Source organism: Takifugu flavidus, chromosome 11, assembly GCF_003711565.1.
Source record: "Takifugu flavidus isolate HTHZ2018 chromosome 11, ASM371156v2, whole genome shotgun sequence".
Classification (NCBI taxonomy): domain Eukaryota; kingdom Metazoa; phylum Chordata; class Actinopteri; order Tetraodontiformes; family Tetraodontidae; genus Takifugu; species Takifugu flavidus.
This window is the reverse complement of record NC_079530.1, coordinates 13,758,395-13,781,143: the sequence shown is the minus strand read 5'-3', so window position 1 is coordinate 13,781,143 and position 22,749 is coordinate 13,758,395. Positions and strand designations below refer to the sequence as shown.

Below are 22,749 nucleotides of genomic sequence, written 5' to 3'. Positions count from 1 at the left end.
TTAAGAAGCATATGGGAACCAAGTGCTGAGTGTGCATTTCCAGCACAAAACAGCATCATAAACATCGATGTGAAAAAAATCTCATATCATATCATATTAAAAGTCAAGCAAATATCAATGCTGACAGCTTTGAGCTGCATGTGAGCGTGTTTGCTTGCGTGTTTGCTGGGACCTCTCCCTGTCTGCTGGGCACAGTGGCATGGGCTTGTCTCTGGCTGTGGTTGTCAGACTGCCCCAGAGGTATGAAGCCTGCTGCTTTATTGGGCAGGATAAACTGCTGAGGCAGGCCTTCTGCTGGCGCTACGACTTCTGCCAAAGCCAAATGGAATTACACAACACATTCACCCTTCAGGTCTTATGTAGGTTCCCTTCAAAGGCTCTGGAGCAGCGAATCGTGCACAGTGAAGCTGTTTTCAGTTGTTTTTCAAAGTTAGATTTAAAAAAATGTTGTTTTTTTTGGGGGAAGGGGGGGTAGAGGGTGCTTTTTAAATTCTCATCTAAATGTCAAACTTTCCAGAATCTGTTGGGTTTTTGGTCAAGTGTCAGGTTCAAGTCTCACACGCCTCTGCCCTGCAGTGGTGGCACCATGCAAGTGCTTCTCCAGCAAATCCAATCCACGCGATTTCCAATGTGCCTCACAAATATTTAAATAAAAAACACATCAAACACCATCTAAAAACCTCAAAAAGGGGCCATTTCAACATGGGTTGTTTGGGGACCACAGCTGCAAAGGTGTGGGCTGGCGTTTGGTCTCGTTTTAGGTATCTCCAGTGTGGAGGTTGACACTTATAGATCATTCAGTCAGAGTTTATGAAGCAAGGCAAATCACAATGCAGGCATTTAACTAGTGCAATCTCTGTAATTTGATGCCAGTAGGAGATATGAATTTATGTCACCCGATCTCTTTATTTTTGTCCCGCAGGAGTTTTCGCTGTACATTCAGTTGTAATTTGTTTGGAAAGATTGTTTTCATTTCGAGTAATTTACGCCAAGGGTACATTTTATGAATCGAAAAGATGGCGATGAAAAGAAATGTGTAAAATGAAATGAACCTGCAGCCACACTGTTTTGTATTGCCACTGTTGTTTATTTACTTAACATCGGCAAAGGGACTTTGAGTGACACTGAGGTGGGAAACGATCTGCTTGAATGAAGTGTGCGTTCATCGTCCATGTCAAACTGTTCCATTCTCACCGCAACACAGATACATTATCACAAATCTCCAGCTTTAGAGATGGACTAGAATCAATCTTTAAACTTTAAAACAGCAATAATCCAGTTGTCGGTTTCACCATTAGTATTAAGCTGCGCGTAAAACTCATGCATCACAAAGAATGAGAAACGTAGGATTTCTCCAGCAAAGCAACGATAATAACATCTAAAGTGCAACTGCCAGTGTTGCCAACTGTTGTTCTATTACATCTGATAGCATCATTTCTGCTGAAGTGACCAAGCAATAGTCAAACACAAAGGAAAAAGCTTCTAACATTCAAAGTCAAATGGAATGGTGAACTTTTCTGTGACAAAAAGTTTTAAGTTACAGCAGCAACTTTACAGCACAACACAGCTTCTACCTTGAAAAGGTCCTTTACAATGTAGTTTCAATCTTTTATTGAACTAGATTTACATTAATTGTAACAACCCTCTCACCAGTCAGATAGCTCCATAAAATCCTCCAGTTCACTCATGGTTATTATGTCACGGGACCCACACTGAGAGTGGGCTGAGTTATCGTTTTTGGAAACCAAGCTTCCTGCTCTTTGGCTGTTTGCATCAGACTCTGGGAACCGCTCTAATGTGTTGTAATTCCTGTCTAAGTCATTAACGGTGTCCATGTATGGCGTCTTCTCTGATCTGTAGTAATGCTCTTCGGGGTCCTGTCTCATTTCGCCGGCAGCAGGCGCGCAGCTGGTGTTGTCCCTGATAGGCTGTTGGTCCTGGTAGAGGGTTCCTGGTACTGAGGACCTACTGTGTGGCACGGTGCTGATATCTGCTGGTTGATAGCCTTGTGGGTACCGATGGTACCCTTGATGAAAAACACCGGTCTCCACAGTGGGAGGGTCCTGATGGTGCAGTTTGACAGCGTGAGGTTGGGGTTGAGGCGGGTTATATGGTTGCTGGAGCTGGGATTGGGAAGGCCTCCTGGCAGACTCACGGACCTTGAGCTGAACATACCTTCCCGTCTCTGGGTCGAAAAACGTCTTGGTTCTCACTTGAACGGGCATGTCCACCACGAAATACTGACCTGACCCGACGTCTTGTAACACCTTCCGCTGGGTGAGCGGGTAGGAGTTGGGGTAGCTGGACTCAAACTGATACTTGGCCACTGGAGCTTGGTGGCTAGTATGATGGAGAGTGGGAGAAGATGGAACATTAGCAATTGTCTTTGGAGCATTAGCATGAGTCACAGTTCCAATAGCATGAGGCGAAGCAGCAGGGAGGGAAACAGAGGTAGCCACATGGGACGAGGCAGCCGGCACAGAGATGGGACCAGTGGCATAGGCTGTAGCAGGGAGGGAAGACTGGGGCTCTGTGTGGGAGGAAGGCAAGCTAGATCCCTGCTTTGGAGCATAAGCGAGGGAGACAGGTGGGGAAGAGTGAGGGGTAGCTACAGCAGTCCTGCTGGAGGACTGTACCTCAGTGGAGGAAGCGGAGGGCATCACAGAGCCTTCAAGAGGATTGTCCACTACAACTTTGGACAACTCCTTCTTGATCCTCCGAGTAGTCAACCTTTTCGCCCTGCGTAGTGCTTTCTCGCTCTTTGGAGGGACGACTGGAGGCTTCCCCAGAGAACGAGACATATCACTGCTGAAGCTGCAGGAGGATTCCGGTCTCTCATATTCATATAGCGTTCTGACATCAGCCAGGTCTGTAGCGCTGGTGGCAAAACTCTCCACATCCTCTGACATGATGCTGACGACAGAGCGAGAGTCATCTTCGTCCAGGGCAACGCTCCTCCTGCTGTAAGGTCTGTAATGTTGGAGAGCACCTGAAGAACCCTGTGAAGAATATGCTGATGGGAACGAGTCTTTTATTGCTGTGAGTCTGTTTGACCCGGTGTCAAGATGGAGAGGAGTTACTGTGCGGCTTCTCAATGCATCCTGCTCCTCCTCCAATTTCTCTGAACCAATGGGGGAGACACCTCTGAAATCATCTCCAAAGCTCTTATGGAAACGAGGCTTTACCGACTTGACGAATGAGGACCCTCTAAGAGTGTTATCCTTTACCCTAAACATTGACGGCTTGTTTCCTAGAGCAGGAGAGGAAGTATTTGACCGAGGTAGCGATGGAGCAGGAGAGGACGGGGCCTGCTGTCTATAAAGCTTAACATGATGGTCCCCAGTTGATTCAAGAGCTGATAAATGGTTTCTGCGTTGGGGAGGTCCAGGGGAACACGAGCGCCTCTCTCTGGCTTTCCTTTCTGATTCTGCTGAGGCGATGGTGTAGTACTGGAGGGCATCTATCAGCTGTGAAGCTCTTTTCTGCTGCTCCATTTGAGCAGCTCTCTCTTTTTCTATATAAGCTGCTAACATTTCTCTCTCCCCGTCAGTCTCTTTCACAGTGATCTCATGATTTCTTTGATCTGACATCTGCTCTTGTTCTACTCTCTTCTCGTCTGTCACTGCTGAGTGCCTCTCTCCAAGCATGTTGCTGCTGTCCACTTTGGCTTCCGCTGCTTCTCTTTCTTTAATTATTGTTTTCTCTTTATGAGCAACCCTCCGTTTGTCCTCTTCCTGTGCTCGCAGCCATACTTCTCTATTTGGTCTACCATCTGTCTTCCCTTCAATTTGGTGCTCCAATTCATTCTGAATCTGTTTTGTTTTCTTCTCTGATGTTTGAGCACTTCTTCCCTCCTCTCTCCCTTTTGTTTGATTTTTCTCACCAACAGATATATTTGGTTCATCCTGCCTTTGTTGCTTGGGAAAAGCAGTTATTTGCTGTTCCTCTTGTGCAGATCTTTGCAGTTTCTCCATCTCAGCAGCTCTCCGTAGCTGTTCTTCTATCACAGCTTTTCTTTGTTGCTCCCCATCAGCTTTTTTACTATGCTGCTTCTCAGGTGGAGCACTATCTAGCTGCTCTTCGATTACAGCTCTTCTGTGCAGTTCATCCAGATGTGCTGTTTTCATCGGATGCTCTTCTTTTACAGCTGTCTTTTGCTTCTGCTTCTCCTCTACAGCTCTTCTTTGCTGCTCTTCTAATTCTGCCATTCTCCTCTGATGCTCTTCATTTGCAGCTCTCTTTTGTTGTTCCTCTTCAGCAGATCTCATTCTTTGCTCCAGTTGTGCAGCTCTCCGCTGCCGTTCCTCGGTAACAGCTCTTCTTTGCTGTTCCTTAAACTCAGCAGCTCTCCTTTGCTGTTCTTCTTGAGCAACTCTCCTTTGCCGAGCCTCAGCTTCAGCAGTCCTTTTCTGCTGGTCTTCCACAGCCCTCTCTTGTTTCTCTTTATCTACTGCAGCTTTGTTTCGGTGTTCCTTTTGAACATCTTGTCTTTGCTGCTCCTCTGACTGTTGCTTTTTTGTTGCAGCTCTTCGCTGTTGTTCCTCATAGGCAGCTCTCCTCCTGCGCTCCTCTTGAACTGTTCGTCTCTGAAGCTCTTCCAGATGCGCAGCTCTCCTCTGCTGCTCTTCTTGAAGAGCTCTTCTTTGATGCTCCTGTTCTGTAGCCTTTCTTTGTTGCTCCTCTTGAGCTGTTCTCCTTTGATGCTCTTCTAACTGTGATTTTCTTAACTGCTCCTCTTGAGCAGCTCTCCTGTGTTGCTCCTGTTCTTCAGCTCTTCTTTTCTGCTCCTCCTGAGCAGCTCTCCTCTGCTGCTCCTGTTCTTCAGCTCTTCTTTTCTGCTCCTCCTGAGCAGCTCTTCTCTGCTGCTCCTGTTCTTCAGCTCTCCTTTTCTGCTCCTCCTGAGCAGCTCTTCTCTGCTGCTCCTGTTCTTCAGCTCTCCTTTTCTGCTCCTCCTGAGCAGCTCTCTCTCTGCTGCTCCTGTTCTTCAGCTCTCCTTTTCTGCTCCTCCTGAACAGCTCTCATCTGTTGCTCCTGTTCTTCAGCTCTTCTTTTCTGCTCCTCCTGAACAGCTCTTCTCTGCTGCTCCTGTTCTTCAGCTCTTCTTTTCTGCTCCTCCTGAGCAGCTCTCCTCTGCTGCTCCTGTTCTTCAGCTCTCCTTTGTTCCTCTACTTCAATAAAACTTTGGTGCTTCTCTAATAGTGTGTCTTGTGCTGCATGAGCAGCTCTACCCTCCTCATGCTTTTTCAGCCTGCTCCACTCCTCGTTCTTAATTTTTTGCTGTTCCTCCTCTTGTAATTTAGCTCTTCTTTTGGCTTCCTCCAGTGACCTAACTGCTTCCTGTTGTCTTATTCTCCTCCTCTCTTCCTCCATCTGCTTTGCTCGTCCCTCTTCTTCAGCTCTTCTCTCTGCTTCCCTCTGTTCCTCCCACCTCTGTTTGATCAGAATAGCTGTGGCCTCCCTCTCTCGTGCTCTTCTCTCCTCTTCTCTCTGAGCAGCTCTTCTTCCTTCTTCCTCTAGAGAAGTTCTGCTTTCCACTATCGTTTGCTTAATTTTTATCTCTTCAGTTTTATCCTCCACATTTTTTCGAGGAGCTTGCACTTCCTTTGGGTGATTTGCTCCTTTCTGCTTGGTAGTAGTTTCTTTCTCTCCCCCCCTACATGTTTCCTGCCTTTCTTCTCCACTCTTAGACGGATGACTTCCATTCATCTTGTCATCGTTGTCCATTTGTTTCTCATTTGGTTGTGGGTGAAGATGTTGGTTTAATTTTGGTGGTGGTTCAGTTTTTGACTCACAGTCATCAAGATTCCGAGTTTTATCAATGTGGTTTTCTTTTGTCACAACTGTGTTTTTCTCTTGTTTTTCTTTGTCTCCCAGTTTAAACATGCCGGTCCTTTGGTGTTCTTTTTCCGTGATGGGAAACACCAAAGGTTTCGACTCTTTCTTCACTTTTGTTCTGATCTCTGTCTTACTTGGCAAAGTTCTCTCCTTCGCAGCAGGCATCTGTGGCTCAGCTGTGAACACTGGACGTCTGCTATGGCGAGACTGTATTAGAGGAAAGAATCCTTCTTTTTTGTGGGGTGGGAATTCCTGGATAGTGTTTTCCCGTTCTTCTGAAACAATGACTTTTAACCTGGCGTAATCAGCAATGGCTGATATCTCAGGGATTGTGGAAGTTCTCTCTTTTGTTTTAGGTCTGACTTCTTGCTTTTCTTTAACATTTTCACTTGTGGCGAATTGACTTTGCGAACTCTGTCTTTCCTTTTCTGATGAGCTGGGTCGGTGTTGGGCTGAGATGGGAGCAGACTTGCCCACATCTGCCCTAGTATTTCTGACGCACTGCATCTCCGAGGGACTGCCACCCTGCTTTAATGGCACGGTGTAACTTGTTTCCCTCATTTTTGTTTCCATGTTTTCATCTTCTACGTTTTCTGAACTAGATTCCACTGTTTTCATTTTAGCTTGTTCCAATGCAAACGCTTCATGTTTTCCTTCAGTGCTGACAGCTGCTTTCTTTAATCCAGGAAGATCCCATTCACATACCTCTTTGGGATTTTGGCTACTCTGTGGTTTGACATTTGTTTCTGTGACCCTTTCTATTTGAAAATAACCCCCCTCCATCGGTTGGATCTTTGATTCACTCACTATTTTCTCACTTCTTCCAGCGTTTTGATCAGTGAAGCTTTTCAGTAAGTCGGGCATGTTCTTCACACTGGATGATATGTTCCCTGATTCTTGACTGTCCTTGATCTCCACACTGCTTGTGGGAGTTCCATCGTTTGTTTTGTCTTCAGTTTTTAAACCGTTCCCCTTTTCTGCGTAGCCACGATCAGGATCATCCTTGGCTTCTGCTGGCACCACTCTTATGGCGATGCTGCCTATATGCACCTTCTCCTCTAGCTTATTTTCTTTCATGGGCACCTCTGGACATTTGTGTTTGTTCACTGTCCCTAATAACTGATTAGGACCACTTTCCTTGAATGATGTCACTGTTGCTACGTCGTGTCTCTGTTCGGCCAGTAGGGGTGATATCTGGCCCAAGATGTGGAGGCTCTCAGATGGATTTACGACCATTTCTTCCTTCAGAAACAATTGGGAGTCAAATTGTTTTTGAGTTTCAGCACGACAGTTATCATTTTCATGGGCTTTTTGAGGGAGATTTTTCTCATCGTGCTTTAATTCATCTCCCCCCTTGGTTTCTCTTTCTTTGGTGTCCTGCTTGTAAAGGTGGGATTCATTTACATCTATAACTTTAGTTTTAGTCAGTAGAGAGCAGGACGGCCCTTCCTCAGTTAGCAGCTCTTGCAATTCTGTTTCCATTTGGGGTCCTACAGAATTCCTCTGCTGCAGGTTAGTGCATTTCTCCTGGACATTTTCAGACACAGTGCCTGATGTATCTTTCACAGTTTCAGGATGATCATTCGTACCAGCTCTGGTTTGGTCTGCTTTCATCCTAGAATGGGCGTCCAGTGTGTCGTCACTTTGTACACTTTCATTCACTTCTCCTCCAATGCTGGGACGGTCGGGACCTGTCTCTGCTGAACTGGGCTCAGTTTCAGTGTTATTCTTCCCCTGCTTGTTGCTCATAGGCGGCGATGTTCTTTCTCTCACCGTCACCATTATTCCCATAATCTGCAAACTGTCGTCAGTCGCTGGTGTCTCATCCTGTCCCTGGACAAATTTAAGCGAAGGTCTTGAGTCCTCCTCAGCCGTTTCTCTTGGCTCAGATTTGGAGTTTTCAGCTTCATTTGTCTTTAATTGATCCACATTCTGTTGATTGGCTGCTGAAGGAGAATTTTGCACAAGGGCCTTTTTCTCTTCTCCAGGTATAGCTCCATGAGTTCCTTCCTTGATTTCATCCTTGTTTTGCTGCATGTGCGCTTCACATTTTACTGGTGAATCGATATTAGGCTTGTTCTTTTGGAGTTGATTTCCATCAAAGCCTTCTTTGGTGTGAATGAAGTCACTGTGCTTTGTCAGGATTGGTGTTTCAGACAATTTTATGTTGCTGGTTTTGGCTTCTTTGGGGACCTCTGAAGGACTGATGAACTCACTGATGGGTGCTGCAGACTGAACTGGAACTGGAGCAGAGCTGGTCGATGAAAGAGACCTGAGCGGTTTCCTCTGTGCTCCTGAAGCCTCCATCTGTTGCATCCTAACTGTATTACTGTCATGTTTGTTAGACATTTCTTGTGATGGGGACCTCTGTGCCTCCGGGTTTTGACTAACTCCCGTTGACTTGGAAAAGGCTATGGATAGAAACCCATCTGGCTTGGCTAAGCTTTCTTTAATGGCTGAAATCTCTTTTTCAGCATAAGCTTTTATCCTGGAAGTCAGAATCTCCTGCTTGGTTTGGACTCTCTCTTTATGGGACAGAGATCTGGAGGGGGTAAGATGTGGGTCATTAGCTGGACCTGAACTGTGTTCAGCAGATTTATTTTTTCTATCTAGAGGCACTTTAGCCAAATCAGAACCTCCCTGCTTTGAAATGTGTTTTGGAGAGTTGCATTTTTCCAGTATTTGAACACTGCCATCATTCACTTTGTCGACTAATAAATCATAATCATTAGACAATTTGAATTCTTTGGATGACTCACTGTAAACATAGGGAGTTTCTGTCCCATCACTGGGTTTTAAGCTGTCTGCTTGCCTTTTATTCTCTGTTTTAACTGATGCAAATCTGGTTTTAGGACTGTCTTTATCTTTTGAGTCATCATCTTTCCTCCTCTCAAATTCATTAGGAGATAAAGATCGGGTTTCGCTGTTATCAGTGGGCAATACATTTTCTGCAGCAGACATTTTATTTTTGTTCATTGAAGCTGTATTTGTAAAGCCGTATTTCTGTCTAAGTCGCTCATAATCATCAGGCCCAGAATCAGCTTGAATTTCCCTGCTCACAACAGCCAAGTCTTGGCTCCGTTGATGATTTTGTGCTGCCCCTTCCTGATGTTTCAGCTCTTCCTTTTTATCAAGATTCGCCTTCGACAGATTTTCCCCATCATCCTTTGTAGGAGCTGTGTTTCTGGCTTTCTCCTTTTTCTCTTCTCTCATTTTCTCCTTTATTTTAGCCAGCTCTGCTTTAGCTTTAGCCAGCTCCGTCTTAACTTGCTCAACTTTATCCGGCTCACTTTTCAACTGGGGTGTTATTTTCAGTTTTACTGCAGGTTTAGTGCACATTTCCAACATGTTCTCTCTGTTTACTAGCAATGCTTTAGCCAGCTCCAATTTTCTATGCTCCAACCTTGGACTCTCAGCCTTTTTCGCCACTCGGTAGCCTTTCTGTGTCCTAGGTTGTTTTACTCGACCCTCAGGAATGAACTCGCCCTCATCTGCTTTGGTCTTCTCATGTTCTCTAGTCCCTGAAGTGTGTTCTATTTTTCTGCTCTCTGCTGCAGCTTGTCCTGCTTGAACATTTTCCAGTCGAATTAGTTCCACCTCTCCTTGCTCTCTTTCCTGTTTCTCAATGACTTGCTCTGCTTTTAGAGTTTCTCTGCAGGAGTGCTCAGTTTGAACTTGTTTAGCTCTTGTCCCTTCAGTCATCAGACGCTCCTCTTTCAGCCTCTCTGCTGCAGGATGTTCTGGGTTGACCGTTTCACCCTGCAGCTCTCTTCTGTGTTTGGCTCCTGTTTCCCCAGTAACATGTTTTGGCTCCTCTCTTGTCTGTTCTGCCTTAGTCTGTTGCTCTCTGGAACTTTCTGACTGGTTCTCTTTCATTTTCTCGTCTAGAGCGTGTTCTGTGATATCTCGTTGTACTCTCTTGTGTTCCTTCAGTTCCCCCTTTGTCTGTCCTGCTTTGACTTTGTCTGAACTGGCCTGCTCTGCTAAAATTATCTGATCCTTCTCTGCTCTGCGCTGCACCTCTTGAGCCGTGTTCTGAGCCTCTGCCAGCTCTGCTTGGGCGTGTTGTGCTTTTCTGTGTTCTGCTGTGGCCTGTCCGGCCTGACTGTGCTCTGGCTGGTTTGCAGTTGCGGGGGCAGATGCATTGTCCGGGTTAGATAGAGGCTTTTTCAGCGTTTCCTGTTTAAACTGTGGTCTACTTACTGTAGCCTGGAGACTCTGCATTTCATTGCCCCGTCTCTCATCTCCCCCGTGCACGAACATGCACTCGTATTTGCTTAAGTCAAAGTTTTGTTGGTCTCCACGGTCTTGATAATTCTTCATCCAATCTTTACTCTCATTTTCATGTGGGGTGTATTGAAGTGCCTGCTTGTCCTCAAAGATTTCATGTTGCTGCTGCCTGTATGGACGTATGATATTTAGAGTATTTTTCGCTCCATTCTCCCGCAGCTCTTTTTTCTCCATTTCGTGATTTCTGCTTTGCTGATTTTCCCCACTCCCTCTGTCTTTCTGTACTTTTAATTCTTCCTTCATCACGGCTGCTCTTTGAGACTCTTGTGCGTGTTTGTCTTTTTCCATTAAAGAAGTTATCTCTTGTTTCCATGGAGAGATGGCTGTTTTCAGGCTGATATTTTCTGCATCCTGGTTGTTTGCCTGCCTCCACCTATTCTGCGAGGACACATTACTGTAATTATGCTTCACCTTGGTGGATTCTCTTCCCACTGTTTCATTAAAATGTTGCTCAGGATTTGCTTTACTTATTAAGTATTCTCCAGTTTGATTGTTGTGAGAATTTGCCCTTGGTGTTTCTGCGGACGTATAAGAAGGTCTGAGTCTGTATCGGTCTCCTCCCTGAGCTTCTGCATTGTTCCTCATTGCTTGTTTACAGGGAGTAAAAGATGAGAAGTCTTCATAGAGATTCTGTCCATTAGGCAGCTGGCTGCTGGTGCAATTTTCCACCGTGAAGCCAGTAAACCCAGGGTGATGAAGCAACTCGCCTTGTGTCTGATAATAACCTGTATTTTGCAAAAATTGACCTCTGGGTTCTTTGGGAGCCTGGGAATTGAATGGTGTACCAGAAAACCCAGTGTTTTGACCCTGCTTTACATACTGCTGTAATACAATATTTGCCCCGCTGAAGTGTTCTGCTGAAGACTGCAGGACGTGTGGTGGATCATCTGGGATGTCGATCACAGCGTCTCTGGGCTCGTAGATCACCTGCTGTCTGTTTTTCTCCAGTGTCTCCGAGGCCTTAAATTTGTTTGGGCTGTAAGTGCTTTTCACTCTCTTCCTGTTGTCTTTGAGGTTGAAGAGAAGACTCGTGGCTCTGGATTTGTAGCTGGACATTCTGACATCAGGAGTGGCTCCCCTGCTTTCCGCTCGCACTGGAGGGTGTTCCACGGGCTGCGGAGAAGCTGGGTGCTGCGTTACCGTGGATGTCACCACTTCTTGGTGTCCGGAAATAAAAGGTGTGTCCAGCTGATTAATCCTGAAGGGAGTCGTGCTGGTGTGGCCGCTGACAACTGTCGGCGCCTCTGTTTGTACGTCGTTGCCATAAATTAAACTATTATGGCTGATGAATCCATCGTGTTGGTTTGTCTGCATCCCGGCTGCGATGCTTTGCTCTGTCATCATTTTGAGTTTTTGCTGGAAAGCTTTGACGGAGCTGATGGTGTCCTGGACGCGCCGGGACATCTCCGTGGCAGGTGAGGCCGTTGATGGACGTTGTGGCGGGAGCCTGTTCCAATGAGGAGGGTGACCTGCCAGCTCAGATTCACAACGTTTCTCCACAGACACAGATTTCGGCGGCATGGCGGTGTGGAAAGCAGTGGGAGGAACCATTGGTGGGAAGTTATTCCTCAGATATCCGATATCTCTCTCCTGAAAGTGATAGCGCCCTTGAGGTCGGGATTCCATCGAAAGATTTCTGTACATGGGCGTCTCGTACCACTGAGAGAACTCTGAACAGTTCAAAAACCCAGAGACGTCTCCGTGTTGGAGGGGAAAGTGGTTACGATCCTTCCAGACTCTGAACGGACTGAACTCACTGTGAATAAAGACATTAGAATTACAGTTGACCTGCGTGGACACGCTGTGTTTGCTGTGGGGGGATCTGGTAAAAGGGGAGTCAGCATTCCCGCGAGCCACGGCTGCCATTCCAGACGAGTAAAGGGTTGGATCTTTGAATGAAAACGGGCCCATTGAGGGGAGCTGACCACTATGAAAGGTTTGCTGGTGCGACGTTGACAACTGGGCGAGATCAGTTTGGATGCCGATCAAAGCTGACCTGTCCCAGACACCCTGGTCATTCCACTCTCTGTATTTACCATCGCTTCCTGCCCCGTCCATGTATCCTTCAGTGTTGAAAGCCTGGATGAGAGAGGAAACCCGAGACCGGCTCCTCCTTTGCTGTACACTGAACTCTGTCGCTCCATTGCTGAGGGATGACGGTTCCATGTTCCTCGGGAGTGCTTCCTGTTGTGAGGGGTTCACAAAGGAGTGCTGGAATGTGGCAGAAAGCGGTTCACTTTCCCCATAGAGGCCGCACTGTGGATCTCTGTGGACCTGAGCCTCGTACATTCCTCCCCGCATCCAGTTCTGTTCATACTGCTGCATCCTGAGACTGAAGCTCTCCCGTGCGGCTCTTTTAATCTCCTCCATGTCTCCGTCTGGGCCGCCCTGACTGAAGGCCCTCTGCCTTTCGCTCTGAAAGCAGGGCGAAGACAAATTGAGGTCGGAGTCATTGTAAACAGCCTCGTCTCCGATGCAGAGACTTCTGAATGCTCGATCTGTCAAATTGCTGACTTCGCGGTCAGTTTCATCTGGAAAAGAACCAGTGCTCGAAGCATCACTGAGGGCTCCGTTGCTGTGTTTTCTGCGTCCGCGGCTCTTCCGGCTCGAGCGCCGCTTCTCCACTGAGGTCATGATAAATTGCGAACGACGACCTCAGTCCTCAGCCGCTCAGTCATTCATAAAAAACAGATGTCAAAATTATACAGTATGCTTGGTGGCGATTGGCCCAGAGTTTGGGGCAACAGTCAGAAAACTGTAAAGATTCCTAAGTGGTACTGCGTTCACTTTGACCTTCTTCCAAAAAATCCTGGAATTTTCTGCTTTCCTACGTGGAGAAAAAGACAAGAATCAGCCCAGGCCTCAAAGGTAATCACATAACTGACAAGTAAACATGTTTATTTTATCTGTTTATCTATCATCAGATCATTTGTTGTGGGGCTTAGCTTAAAATTGTTGTCTTAAGCAGCAATGTTCTGTATGTGGTTCTGAAAACAGTCCTGCAAATCCTCCTTCTCCTCCTCCTCCTCCTCCACACTGACCTTCACACACATGTTGTGCATAAAACTACTGGGTACAGCAATGATAGACTAACGGGAATTCTTTTGGGAATAACACACACACACACACACACACACACACACACCAGCGCATGCACACAAAGTGTGCAAATATATTCATTGTGCATATTCCATGTAAAAATCTTTCCATCAAAATCAACAATAACAGGGTCATTTTTGCTTGTTTCTCATTTATCAACACTTGACGAATAACATAAAATGACTTGTAAATCTGACGCCACCAACAAGTGTTGTGTGTTGACAGCGCTCCGTTTTCCAGCGCTACCAGTCACACTCATCACTCGCGGTAACTGGACTCCATCTGCGGAGGCCCTGCTGAGGTGCACTGGTCATCCAATGCATCTAAATACACACTGCTGGATATAAAGCATCACCAAAATATAAGCTTATAAATAAAATATTGCTCACCATCTCTGTGATAATCTTTCTTCCAGTAAAGGGAGAGTGGCCCTCTAATTGACTGCACTCCCTCTGCCGCTTTTTAAATAAATCATTTGTATGTTTAGAGACGATAAAGTAACGTCATGGCTGAGATGGCTCATCACCTTTCTCAGGATATCCAGTAGTTCAATAACAGCTTCTGGAGCACGCTTCTTGTCCTTAAAATGATTCATTTATACAATATATATTCTGCAAATATGAACTTCAGGAGCTACAGAATACGCAGATCTCGGTGTATGGAAAGAGCCGTATTCTGGTGTCAGACTCTCGGTGTGATTTCTGAGTCTTGTTGCGTGTTTATTTTTGTCCAGTGACTGGCGCAGGACTCTAACACCTGACACCAAGAGAGGCCTCACTTTTTAAGGGGTCCTGTAGTTTGAAATGAAGGGTGAGCAGCACCAAATCCTTCACTTGTCACAAATCAGGTCAACAGAGAGGATACGGTTAAATACAAGCGACCGCCACTTTGATTAAATGGAATTACGTCAGTTGTCTCTTGCAGGATTGATAAAAATGTGTATGTGCACCTTCTAACCTGCATATAAAAGATTTTTCTGGAGCTCCCACTATATCATAATAATACCATAAAAGTGGGTCCTTACCTTCCAGGTTTGCTATCCATAATTGAAAACTCAGAGAACTTCCTCTCTCCTCAAAATCTCTGCTGATCTGCCCCTTTCCGCTCACCTCATGGAAGCCTTCTTTGGCAGCTCTGCCTCTTTTTATTGACATCAGTCCAAGGCAGGAGCATCTACGTAGTCCACTGTCAAGATTTTGAGCATCTGACCACTGGCAGGCGGCAGGACACGGGGCAGGGGACCAGACAGAAATAGAGGAGTCGTCCCAGGGAGAGCGTCCACCATGCTGGACAGAATGAGGTCTTCAGCAAGCATGTAGATCTGTGGAGATCCTTTGGTGTCGAGTGTCAGGCGGATGAAACAAACAGCCTCTCAACTATTTATAAATCTGGACAGCAAACTCGTGGCTCTCAGTGTGTCACACTGGGAAGGTTTTAGAGCCAGCAGAGGAGGTGGATGGGGTCTCAACAAGGACGGATGGTTGGGCACTGAGGAGTTGTAGTTTGAGTAGGCATAAATAATGACACTCTCAGCACCAACAAGTGGCTCCTGGTCACCTCCCATAAGTTCTGATCCCCACACAATGGGAGGCAGCTTTTTGTTGGCTGCAGAACTTTGTAACCTTCACCTCAGTCTGCCTGGTGCTTTTCAGCATGGCTGTTGCACTCATGCATTAGGGCAGCACGTCTAATCTCCCTGGCTACAGGCCGACTGAACCCCCAACAGAAAAGGCCATAAGGCAGAGAAAGGGGAGGTGCCCATTTCAGCCCCCCATCCCCCCTACACCCCCCCCAGCCTGCTGCTATAATAGGAGATTGCTGCAGCAGATAGTTTCCTGGGAATCTCAGTGGGTGCAGGGCAGGGAGTGATGGACACACACACATGGGCCTTAATAGAGACACATGTGCCCACACAAACAGACCCACAAATACACTCAGATGGTTTTTTGTGTACGGCTCGCTAAACTATGGGAAAGGCTGAGGTAATCCCTTTCTAACTAATCTCTTTCCTCTTCTCTAAACCTCCAACCACACTCCCAACTATTTTTTTCCAATTCCCCCCCCCCAACTGGACTCTTCTCCACTGCTCACATCCATCGCTTGTTTCAGATCTCAGACCCTTAGCACTCAGTGCTTATTAAAAATGTTTTTTATTAATGAAATTTAATTTGCACAAGCCTCCCTCAGCAAAAATAACTCAGTGTGCGTTTCTCCGGAACACTCAATTTTCCCCGTGAAGTTTGAATCCAGCTGTGGACAGTCTGATTCATGTTCGCTTGGTCCCTCTAGTGGACGTTTAAGGAACTGACTTTAAACAAACGATTGGATTCACTTTTGACAGTTTTGTTTTGACTCAAATTCTATGATCATAATTGTATTGTGAAACTAGTATGGATTGTCACATTGATCACACTGAGCAGGCTCTTCTGAGTGCTGAGTAAGGAGGAGAAGAGCTGTGGTAATGTGGTGGACATCAGCTGCATTAAGAGATGCTCCTCTGTGTTGTCTCCTTTTAAAGATTTTCCTCATTGATTTTAACTGATTGAGCTATTGGTCAGCTCTTACAGAAGCAAAGCTGCATGTCACAGCCCCTCATTGGACAGGCACTTCCTGTTTGACTTTAGGTCTTTAAAAAGTAAAAATATATATATATATAAAATTAAGCGTTGCCCCCAAAGTCAAGCAAAAGAATTGTGTTTAAGTCTCCCCCCTCCACATACTGGCTCTTTCTATGTGCCTCATATTGTCTGTGGATGAGTGTATGTGCACTTCCTCCTGTTTCAGGACATATTTCCCCACATCCCTGCAAAATATTTCATTACTGCAACAAAAGAAGCCCATTAACTGCAGTGTAAGAACAGAGTTCAACTGTTGTCCCCTCATATTCACCGTGTTTGTCTGCTTTTCTGGCTGCTCTCCAGCTAATTTGATATAACAATGCTCCACAAAACCGCCTCAGGACTTTTTTTAGGTGACAGAAATTTATCAATGATGCCACATGCACAGCTGAATGTCAACACCAACTTGACTTGTTTATCAAATATTAAAGCAGCGAATTATGGGCACCATGCAGAACTTAATGATGATCGGAGTCATTATAACTTCAGCTTCCTTTGTTTTGGCTAATGATTAAATTCCACAGCTACTGTATTCAATTTTGGAGGGAATGAATGTGGGGTTTTTTCCAGGGCTTTTGTTTGAGTTGGCTGGATTCCCCATGACAAAATTGGCACTTTTTGGGAAAAGGGGCCGATTTGTATAAGGATATTGTGTTATCACTGGTGAACTTGTGTGGGGGGGTTAACATCTTTATGCTCTCCTGTTTGCTTGAAGCAGAAAAATTCATCATTTTAGGGGATTAGAATTTTGATAATGTTACGTAAGGTATGTACCTGTTCCTCAAATTCATTAAAAAGGAGCCATAATTGCTCCATTTGGTACATTTTGTCTCTATTTTATGCCATGAACGATGTGTGTTTTATGAAGAAATTTGATCTCAAAGCACAGGAGGTACTGAAAGCATCACTTTATTGGAATATTTGTACAGTACGCATAACATGCACACAAATTGGTGTAGAAAATAAGAGCAAGCTGTACCCACGTACAACCTGGCACGACTTCTGACATTATCTCTCTCTCCTGTGTCACCGGGGTGTCGCCTCATCAATTATTGAGCCAGTACTTCTTGGTAATACATAATTTCTTATCAATTATTCACGATAATGTGTGTAGTTTACTTAATTGTATTACTGACTATCCAAAGTAATTTCCTGAAAATCCTCAAGGACACAAATTGAATCAGCCCAACTACTGGTTGTGTGCTCGGCAGTAATGCTTCTCAATCTGATCCGCTGATTCCCACCGATCGGGGATCCGTTGATACACGTAGTACACGCCGTAATAAACCAGTATGGGAGGAATCCAGAGGTGATGAGGTCATTTTGAAAATGGAAATTCACTCATAATACACGTAAATTGAAGGGTTTATTTAAAAAATATCCTTGAAAGGAGGAAGAGGAGTCAAAAAAGTAAATAAATAATAAGATTCGTGGCTGCTGCCCCTCTCCTGGCTTTAAGGGAAGTGATCAATAATGTATCAGAACAGATGGGTGCAGCATGAGTCAACATTTAATTGTTTTAAAGAACATGTGACAACAGGGCCGGTGTGTTCCCTGTCTCTCCATGCTACACATGTGCTAACAGAGGGAAGAGGGCGACCGCCGTCGCCGCCACCTCACCAGATCCGCTTCAGCCTGGACATAAACCCAGTATTCTGTACACATTTACACTCAAAATGGCTGATTCACATTAAAGTGCACTTTCACTTTAGAACAGAAGTCAATGGAGGAGTGAGCGAACGATAGAAACGTTACGTTCCCCTGAATCCTCGCAGTCGTCCTTTACGGAATGCATGCATTCATGTTGTCTTCTTTTATGAAAACTAAACCTCGGGTTATTTCAATTCACATTTTTAAGCAAGTCCATAGACTCAAAAAAACACACTTGTGCTTCTACAGGAATATGAAGCCCCAGATGTTCAGCCAGGATCATAAATAATAATTTACTGTTGCATCCATACAGGCAGAAATTAGAAGAGTCCTTCCCAGGCTGGTCTGGGGTCAGTCTGTAGTTGTGCTTGGTTGCTCAGGGGTTGTAAAGCAGGAAGAACAGGCCCGACCACACAGATTTAGCGTCCGTCCAGGTTTCTGTGCACGGCTTCATTTTTTCTCCAGTGTGTCCTTGGAGCAGTGAGGGTGTTTGTCAGGAATGCTGCCCAGGACTTGGACCTTGGCCGGACTTGGACTGGAGCTGTCCATCGCTCTTCCGACAGCTCCGGGCAGCTCGATGGGAGGACCCAGCGCTGACCTCCCCACGGTGGCTGCACTCACGCCTACTCCAGACAGGACTCCGACCCCGGCGCCGGGCCCAGTCGCTGCGCTCAGCAGGTTGGCGGACTGCAGAACCGCCTCGGAGTGCTCGCGAGCCTTCATGCGCAGGGCGGCCACGCTGGCGGTGCGGTTGCCCTGACAGCCGTAGGGGGGCAGGAAGGACAGACCCATGGGGTCAGAGACACAGCAGGAGCACAAACCATTACCTGGAGATGAACAAAGATGGGTGTTTGGTGAAGGAACTGAAATGAGCTTAAAGCTTTTGTCATTATCCTCCTCCTTACTGCTCTATGAATACACACCTTTGAGAGTGGCGACTTGCGACAGGGCCTGAGCGTACGTGGCAGAGTTGAGGAGGGTTCCTGGGATGCAGGAAGGGAAGAACGGACCACTCGGACCCACCGTCCTGTTGATGCTGTGGACCGCAGACACACTTCATTCAGTTATTAAATCAAAACGCGAATCCTGCGATCGTACCAGCGCTCTCAAAAATGCCTGCGTCTGCTGTGGGACAGCGTTTGTGCACCGAACAGTCGTTTCCCGGCTCCCTTCAGGAGGAAGACGAGCGCGAGCCACAGAGCCGTTGGCATCGTGGCTTCCCAGCATTTCCTCTCTGTGTGCCTCCTGTCCTCCGCTCACCTCTGCTGCATCTCCAGCGGCTCTTTCTGCTTCCTGCCGTGGTCCACGGGAGACTGAGAGTTGATGCTCCGGGACGGAGGAGTGCCCTCGCTCATCGGCTCCTTGCCTCCCTCTGCGTCTGTGCTCCCCCTCTCCGTCTTCCTCCACTTTGCTCTGCGGTTCTGAAACCAAACCTGCGTTCAAAGACAATTGATTTGACCAAACGGGACACATTTGCACCTCTAATCTGTTTATTGGATGAAAGCAATTAAACTTCTTTTGCCGTTTAAAGGCATCACTTATTTACAGCCGTCCCAAAAAGTTCACCGCTCGCACAGCTGAGGATACGGAACCGAGTTCCAGCGTCTTAATCGAATGAAGGTCACCGCTTATAACAACATTTAATTGAGCTATTTTTCATTATCATATTTTAATGACTTCCCACTGACAGTTGTGCTGCCCGAGAGAGAGGCGGCCATGATGAAGTCGTTTATTTCCCTATTTAGTGATTGTTTGACAACATCAGATTCGATTAGGACTGGGTTCTCGCAGGCATTAATCATGGTGTGTGAATAGAGGTTAGACTCTGCATGTGCTCCACATCCTCCGCTATTGTAGCGGAGGTAGAAATGATGTCAACAGCCAAACAAAACACGTGCATTCATTCGGCATAAAAAGGACAACATGTCGGTGGCTGGACAACAATGCAGCCAATGGACTTATCTCACCCCTGCACCTTCCAGCTAGAAGTCGCGCCCCCCCATACACACAAGCCTCTCTGAATGGGCTATAATTGCTCCATTAATCTCAATTTGCTACGTGCTCTTAATGCGGGGGAGGCCCATTGACACTTTACAAAAAAGAAAAAAAGAGGGGAAAAGAGGGAAGGGGGGCGACAACACTACAACAGGAAGGAAATTTATTTTCTAATAATAATGTAAGTTTAATATCCCTGCATACTGCCGTGGATTCATGTTCAGATTTAATAATAGGAATGTGGTAATCGGATTAGGAGGAGAATAATTTGTTTACAATCCCTAATTTACAGCGCAGAATTCCATTATCAGCCCCGCCATTGGGTTTAAGCGATAGTAAGATGACCCTGGGGAACAAAAGGCAAACTATTATATTTCCCACAATTAGATCTGCGCACACAACAAAACCCAAAAGCGAATCTGGAATGCAGGAAATTACATACAGGACACATAACTTAATTACATCTGGCCAAGTTTATAACGGCGCATATGTGCGGGGCAGGAGCGGAATATAAATTGGCAAATTTAAGGTGTTTTCTTTTCCTGGTTTTGTTAGAGGGGGGGATGACAGAGAGAGCTGGCCTGCAGAGTTTTGCCCTCTTTTGGTCAAAAGCTGCTTCGAGCATCGCGGAGATCCGCCTGGATGATGTATTCTCGCTTCCTACCTCTGAGACGCGGACAAATTAGTGCAGAACATTATCGCTGGTTAATTATGAATGACCGATTAATCAAGCTAATCTAATATTCACCATTACGCTGATGTTATTAAAGTGCATCGCCCGGATGACAGAGTGGCTTCATTTACCCTCTCTCCTGTGGTCAAACGTGCCCGGGACGCCTTTTTGTGCGGCCGCCTACCTGCACTCTGGCCTCGGTCAGGTTGATCTTCATGGCCAGCTCCTCCCGGGTGAACACGTCCGGGTAGTGGGTCTGCGCGAAGACGGCCTCCAAAGCCTCCAGCTGCACCACACACACGCCAGAATGAACCTCTCTTTCTTTCTTTGAAACGTTTGAAACGTCATAAATAAATTCTTTACAAGCACAACAATATCCGAATGATCTTCAACCTGACATTTAGTTTATATATAAAACTTAATCTCATTTTACCTTCGTGAGATCGTATCTGATTGTCTTTTATTTTCAAAGATGTATTTAAAAAAAAAAATCTGCTATTTAAATGGAAAGCACGCACACATCTGTCCAGGCTTTTTTTCATTTCCAAACTCTGTTTTGTTGGACATGGTTTGATTTTCTCACGCGTGTCTGCGTTATTTGTGTGTTTTGAGCGTCTTACCTGTTGCAAAGTGAACGTGGTTCTGTTTCTGCGTTGTTTCCTGCGCAGAAATCCGTCATCAAAGTCCGCCGGGGCGTGGCTGCCAAAGCCGCTGGAATTCACTGGAATGAGTTGGTTCCAGAGAAATTAGGCCACAAACAAAACCATGTTTGAATCAAAAGAAATATACATAAAATCCCGCTTATAGACTTTAAAAACTTGTCATATACATATAAATTCTAAAAAAAAAAAAAAGTAATAAAAATAGCGCATTAAAGAGTTGCACGTTTGTGTGTTTTTGCTTTAGTTGCATGAAACATTTTGTCCGGTTGTCTGAGTGGAACCAGGACGCACAGAGAGACGTGACATGTGTGCCTGGGATGGAGCGCGTAAAAGCCCCGGAGCCAGACCCCCATGCGCCTTTCACCACTCTGACAGGCAGGACCAGGAGGCAACACATCCAAATCTTTAGAGTAATTTCAGACAAGGTGAAAATATCAACGTCACTAATGCAAATATTTCCGTTGAGCCTTCAGCGCGCAGAGTTTACGCTTTTATAAAATCGGAAATGTTCTTCTGGTATAATAAAATCATTTAATAACTCGGATTCGAAATTTCACTTTCTAGAAACATATTTGGCAATTAGTCTGCATCACTCCTGTTTTATTATCTAGAATTTAAAGGGGAAAATGTCTCTTCGGGCCTTTCCTCCGACGTGAGCGCTCAGTTCACAGCGGCAAAATGGAGGAACTTTTACACCACTGAATGAGTTTAAAATAACCGCCAGATATAAAGCGAAAAGCTGCTTCTTGAAATGCAGAAAAGAAGACTTACACGTGTTCGAGCGGCAGCACTCCCCGTCGAGCTGGGGCGGACAGTGAAAGTAGAACATCCCGGCGCGTCTCTGCAAATCCGAACCTGCAACACACACAAAAGTTTCAGTCCGACGCCTCAGATCGAGTGATCGAGTGTAGAATCACCATCAAGATACGCGGAAATACACACTGAGAGAACTTCTCCTGCCGCAGGACTCAAAGTTGTGAGACGGAGGGCGAGAGACGGAGAGAGAGACATAGGTATAGAGAGAGAGAGAGGAGAGAGAGAGGAGAGAGGGAGGAGAGAGGAGAGGAGAGGGAGAGGAGAGAGCATCCGTACCTGCAGTAAAGGGTGCTGATGTGAGAGAAGAGGCTGCTGCACACTTCCTCTGTCTGGGAGTGTCCACATCTCTCTCCTCCTCCTCCTTCTCACACACACACACACACACACACACACACACTGGGGTTGGGGGGTGACAGAGACAAAACCATGATAATCCGATTAGGACCAATTACGCATGAGATTCTGCCACATCATTTGAAAGCCTTAACACTCCGCAGACAGTTATACAGTTAAGAGACATATGGACATTCCCGAAGAGGCAGAAGGGTGTGTGTGTGTGTGTGTGTGTGTGTGTGTGTGTGTGTGTGTGTGCCCATGGTGGCAAAGGCAGCGCTTCTCTAGTAAAAAAAAAAAAAATCATCACAAAGTGATTGTTATTCCAGAGTCAGACATATTCCCCAACCATAAACACGCGCACATCGCCGCTGCACTTTTTATTTGGTTCTTTCATATATTAAAAAAAAGGAGGATGACTACTTTTGGGTTTTAGATTGACTGTCGGGCGGGTTAATTGCTCGTCAGGGTGTGTTAGGGGATCCACTTTACAAGGGCTTGCGCATGTTGAACACTCACTAGGCCAAATTTTTGATTTTGTTCACAGCAAGGGGTCCCGCGATTTATTTCGCTTCCTCAGATAAATGATCTGCTGCGGGACCCTTTCAATTAGTTTTAAAGCGCATCAGGGACGTCAGAGCGCAGACGCCATGCGTCTCTGAGGTGTAGGCAAAATGAGGCTTCGAGAAGCAACTGAAATTTAGAAGAGGAGTGCGGGATTGGACTAAACCACATAAAGTGCAGAAAATCCCTTCTAATGGCGCGTAATTGGTTCTGT

The 22,749-nt window shown here is 45.9% G+C and overlaps 2 protein-coding genes across 4 annotated transcripts; both read right to left on the bottom strand.

The window, feature by feature from the left end:
- Positions 1-1,066: 1,066 nt before the first annotated feature.
- Positions 1,067-14,728, bottom strand: LOC130533641 (microtubule-associated protein futsch). Its single transcript, XM_057047217.1, has 3 exons — positions 14,249-14,728; positions 5,170-12,952; positions 1,067-4,952 (listed from the first exon to the last, which is right to left on the bottom strand). The coding sequence occupies exons 2-3, from the start codon at positions 12,757-12,759 to the stop codon at positions 1,647-1,649; spliced, it is 10,896 nt and encodes a 3,631-aa protein (XP_056903197.1). The 5' UTR covers positions 12,760-12,952; positions 14,249-14,728; the 3' UTR covers positions 1,067-1,646.
- A 2,007-nt stretch (positions 14,729-16,735) lies between these two features.
- Positions 16,736-21,882, bottom strand: drgx (dorsal root ganglia homeobox). 3 transcript variants are annotated; one of them, XM_057047373.1, is made up of 7 exons: positions 21,765-21,882; positions 21,594-21,677; positions 20,781-20,881; positions 20,345-20,446; positions 18,753-18,925; positions 18,416-18,528; positions 16,736-18,319 (listed from the first exon to the last, which is right to left on the bottom strand). In XM_057047373.1, the coding sequence occupies exons 2-7, from the start codon at positions 21,649-21,651 to the stop codon at positions 17,943-17,945; spliced, it is 924 nt and encodes a 307-aa protein (XP_056903353.1). In that variant the 5' UTR covers positions 21,652-21,677; positions 21,765-21,882; the 3' UTR covers positions 16,736-17,942. The 3 variants fall into 3 exon arrangements, with proteins under 3 accessions (XP_056903353.1, XP_056903352.1, XP_056903354.1); XM_057047372.1 differs by lacking the exon at positions 21,765-21,882 and having other exon boundaries at positions 21,594-21,755; XM_057047374.1 differs by lacking the exon at positions 21,765-21,882 and having other exon boundaries at positions 18,753-18,913; positions 21,594-21,755.
- Positions 21,883-22,749: the final 867 nt, after the last annotated feature.

Bases quoted from the DNA above. Each gene is read 5' to 3' on its own strand.
- LOC130533641 (XM_057047217.1), bottom strand. From the start codon at position 12,759: ATGACCTCAGTGGAGAAGCGGCGCTCGAGCCGGAAGAGCCGCGGACGC. The intron at 4,953-5,169 runs GTAGAGGAACAA...AGAGCTGCTCAG, and splicing joins AGCACCAAAGTTTTATTGAA to GAGGAGCAGAAAAGGAGAGC.
- drgx (XM_057047373.1), bottom strand. From the start codon at position 21,651: ATGTTCTACTTTCACTGTCCGCCCCAGCTCGACGGGGAGTGCTGCCGC. The intron at 20,882-21,593 runs GTAAGTCTTCTT...AACTCATTCCAG, and splicing joins GTGCTGCCGCTCGAACACGT to TGAATTCCAGCGGCTTTGGC. The intron at 18,529-18,752 runs GTGAGCGGAGGA...TGCGGTCCACAG, and splicing joins CCGCTGGAGATGCAGCAGAG to CATCAACAGGACGGTGGGTC.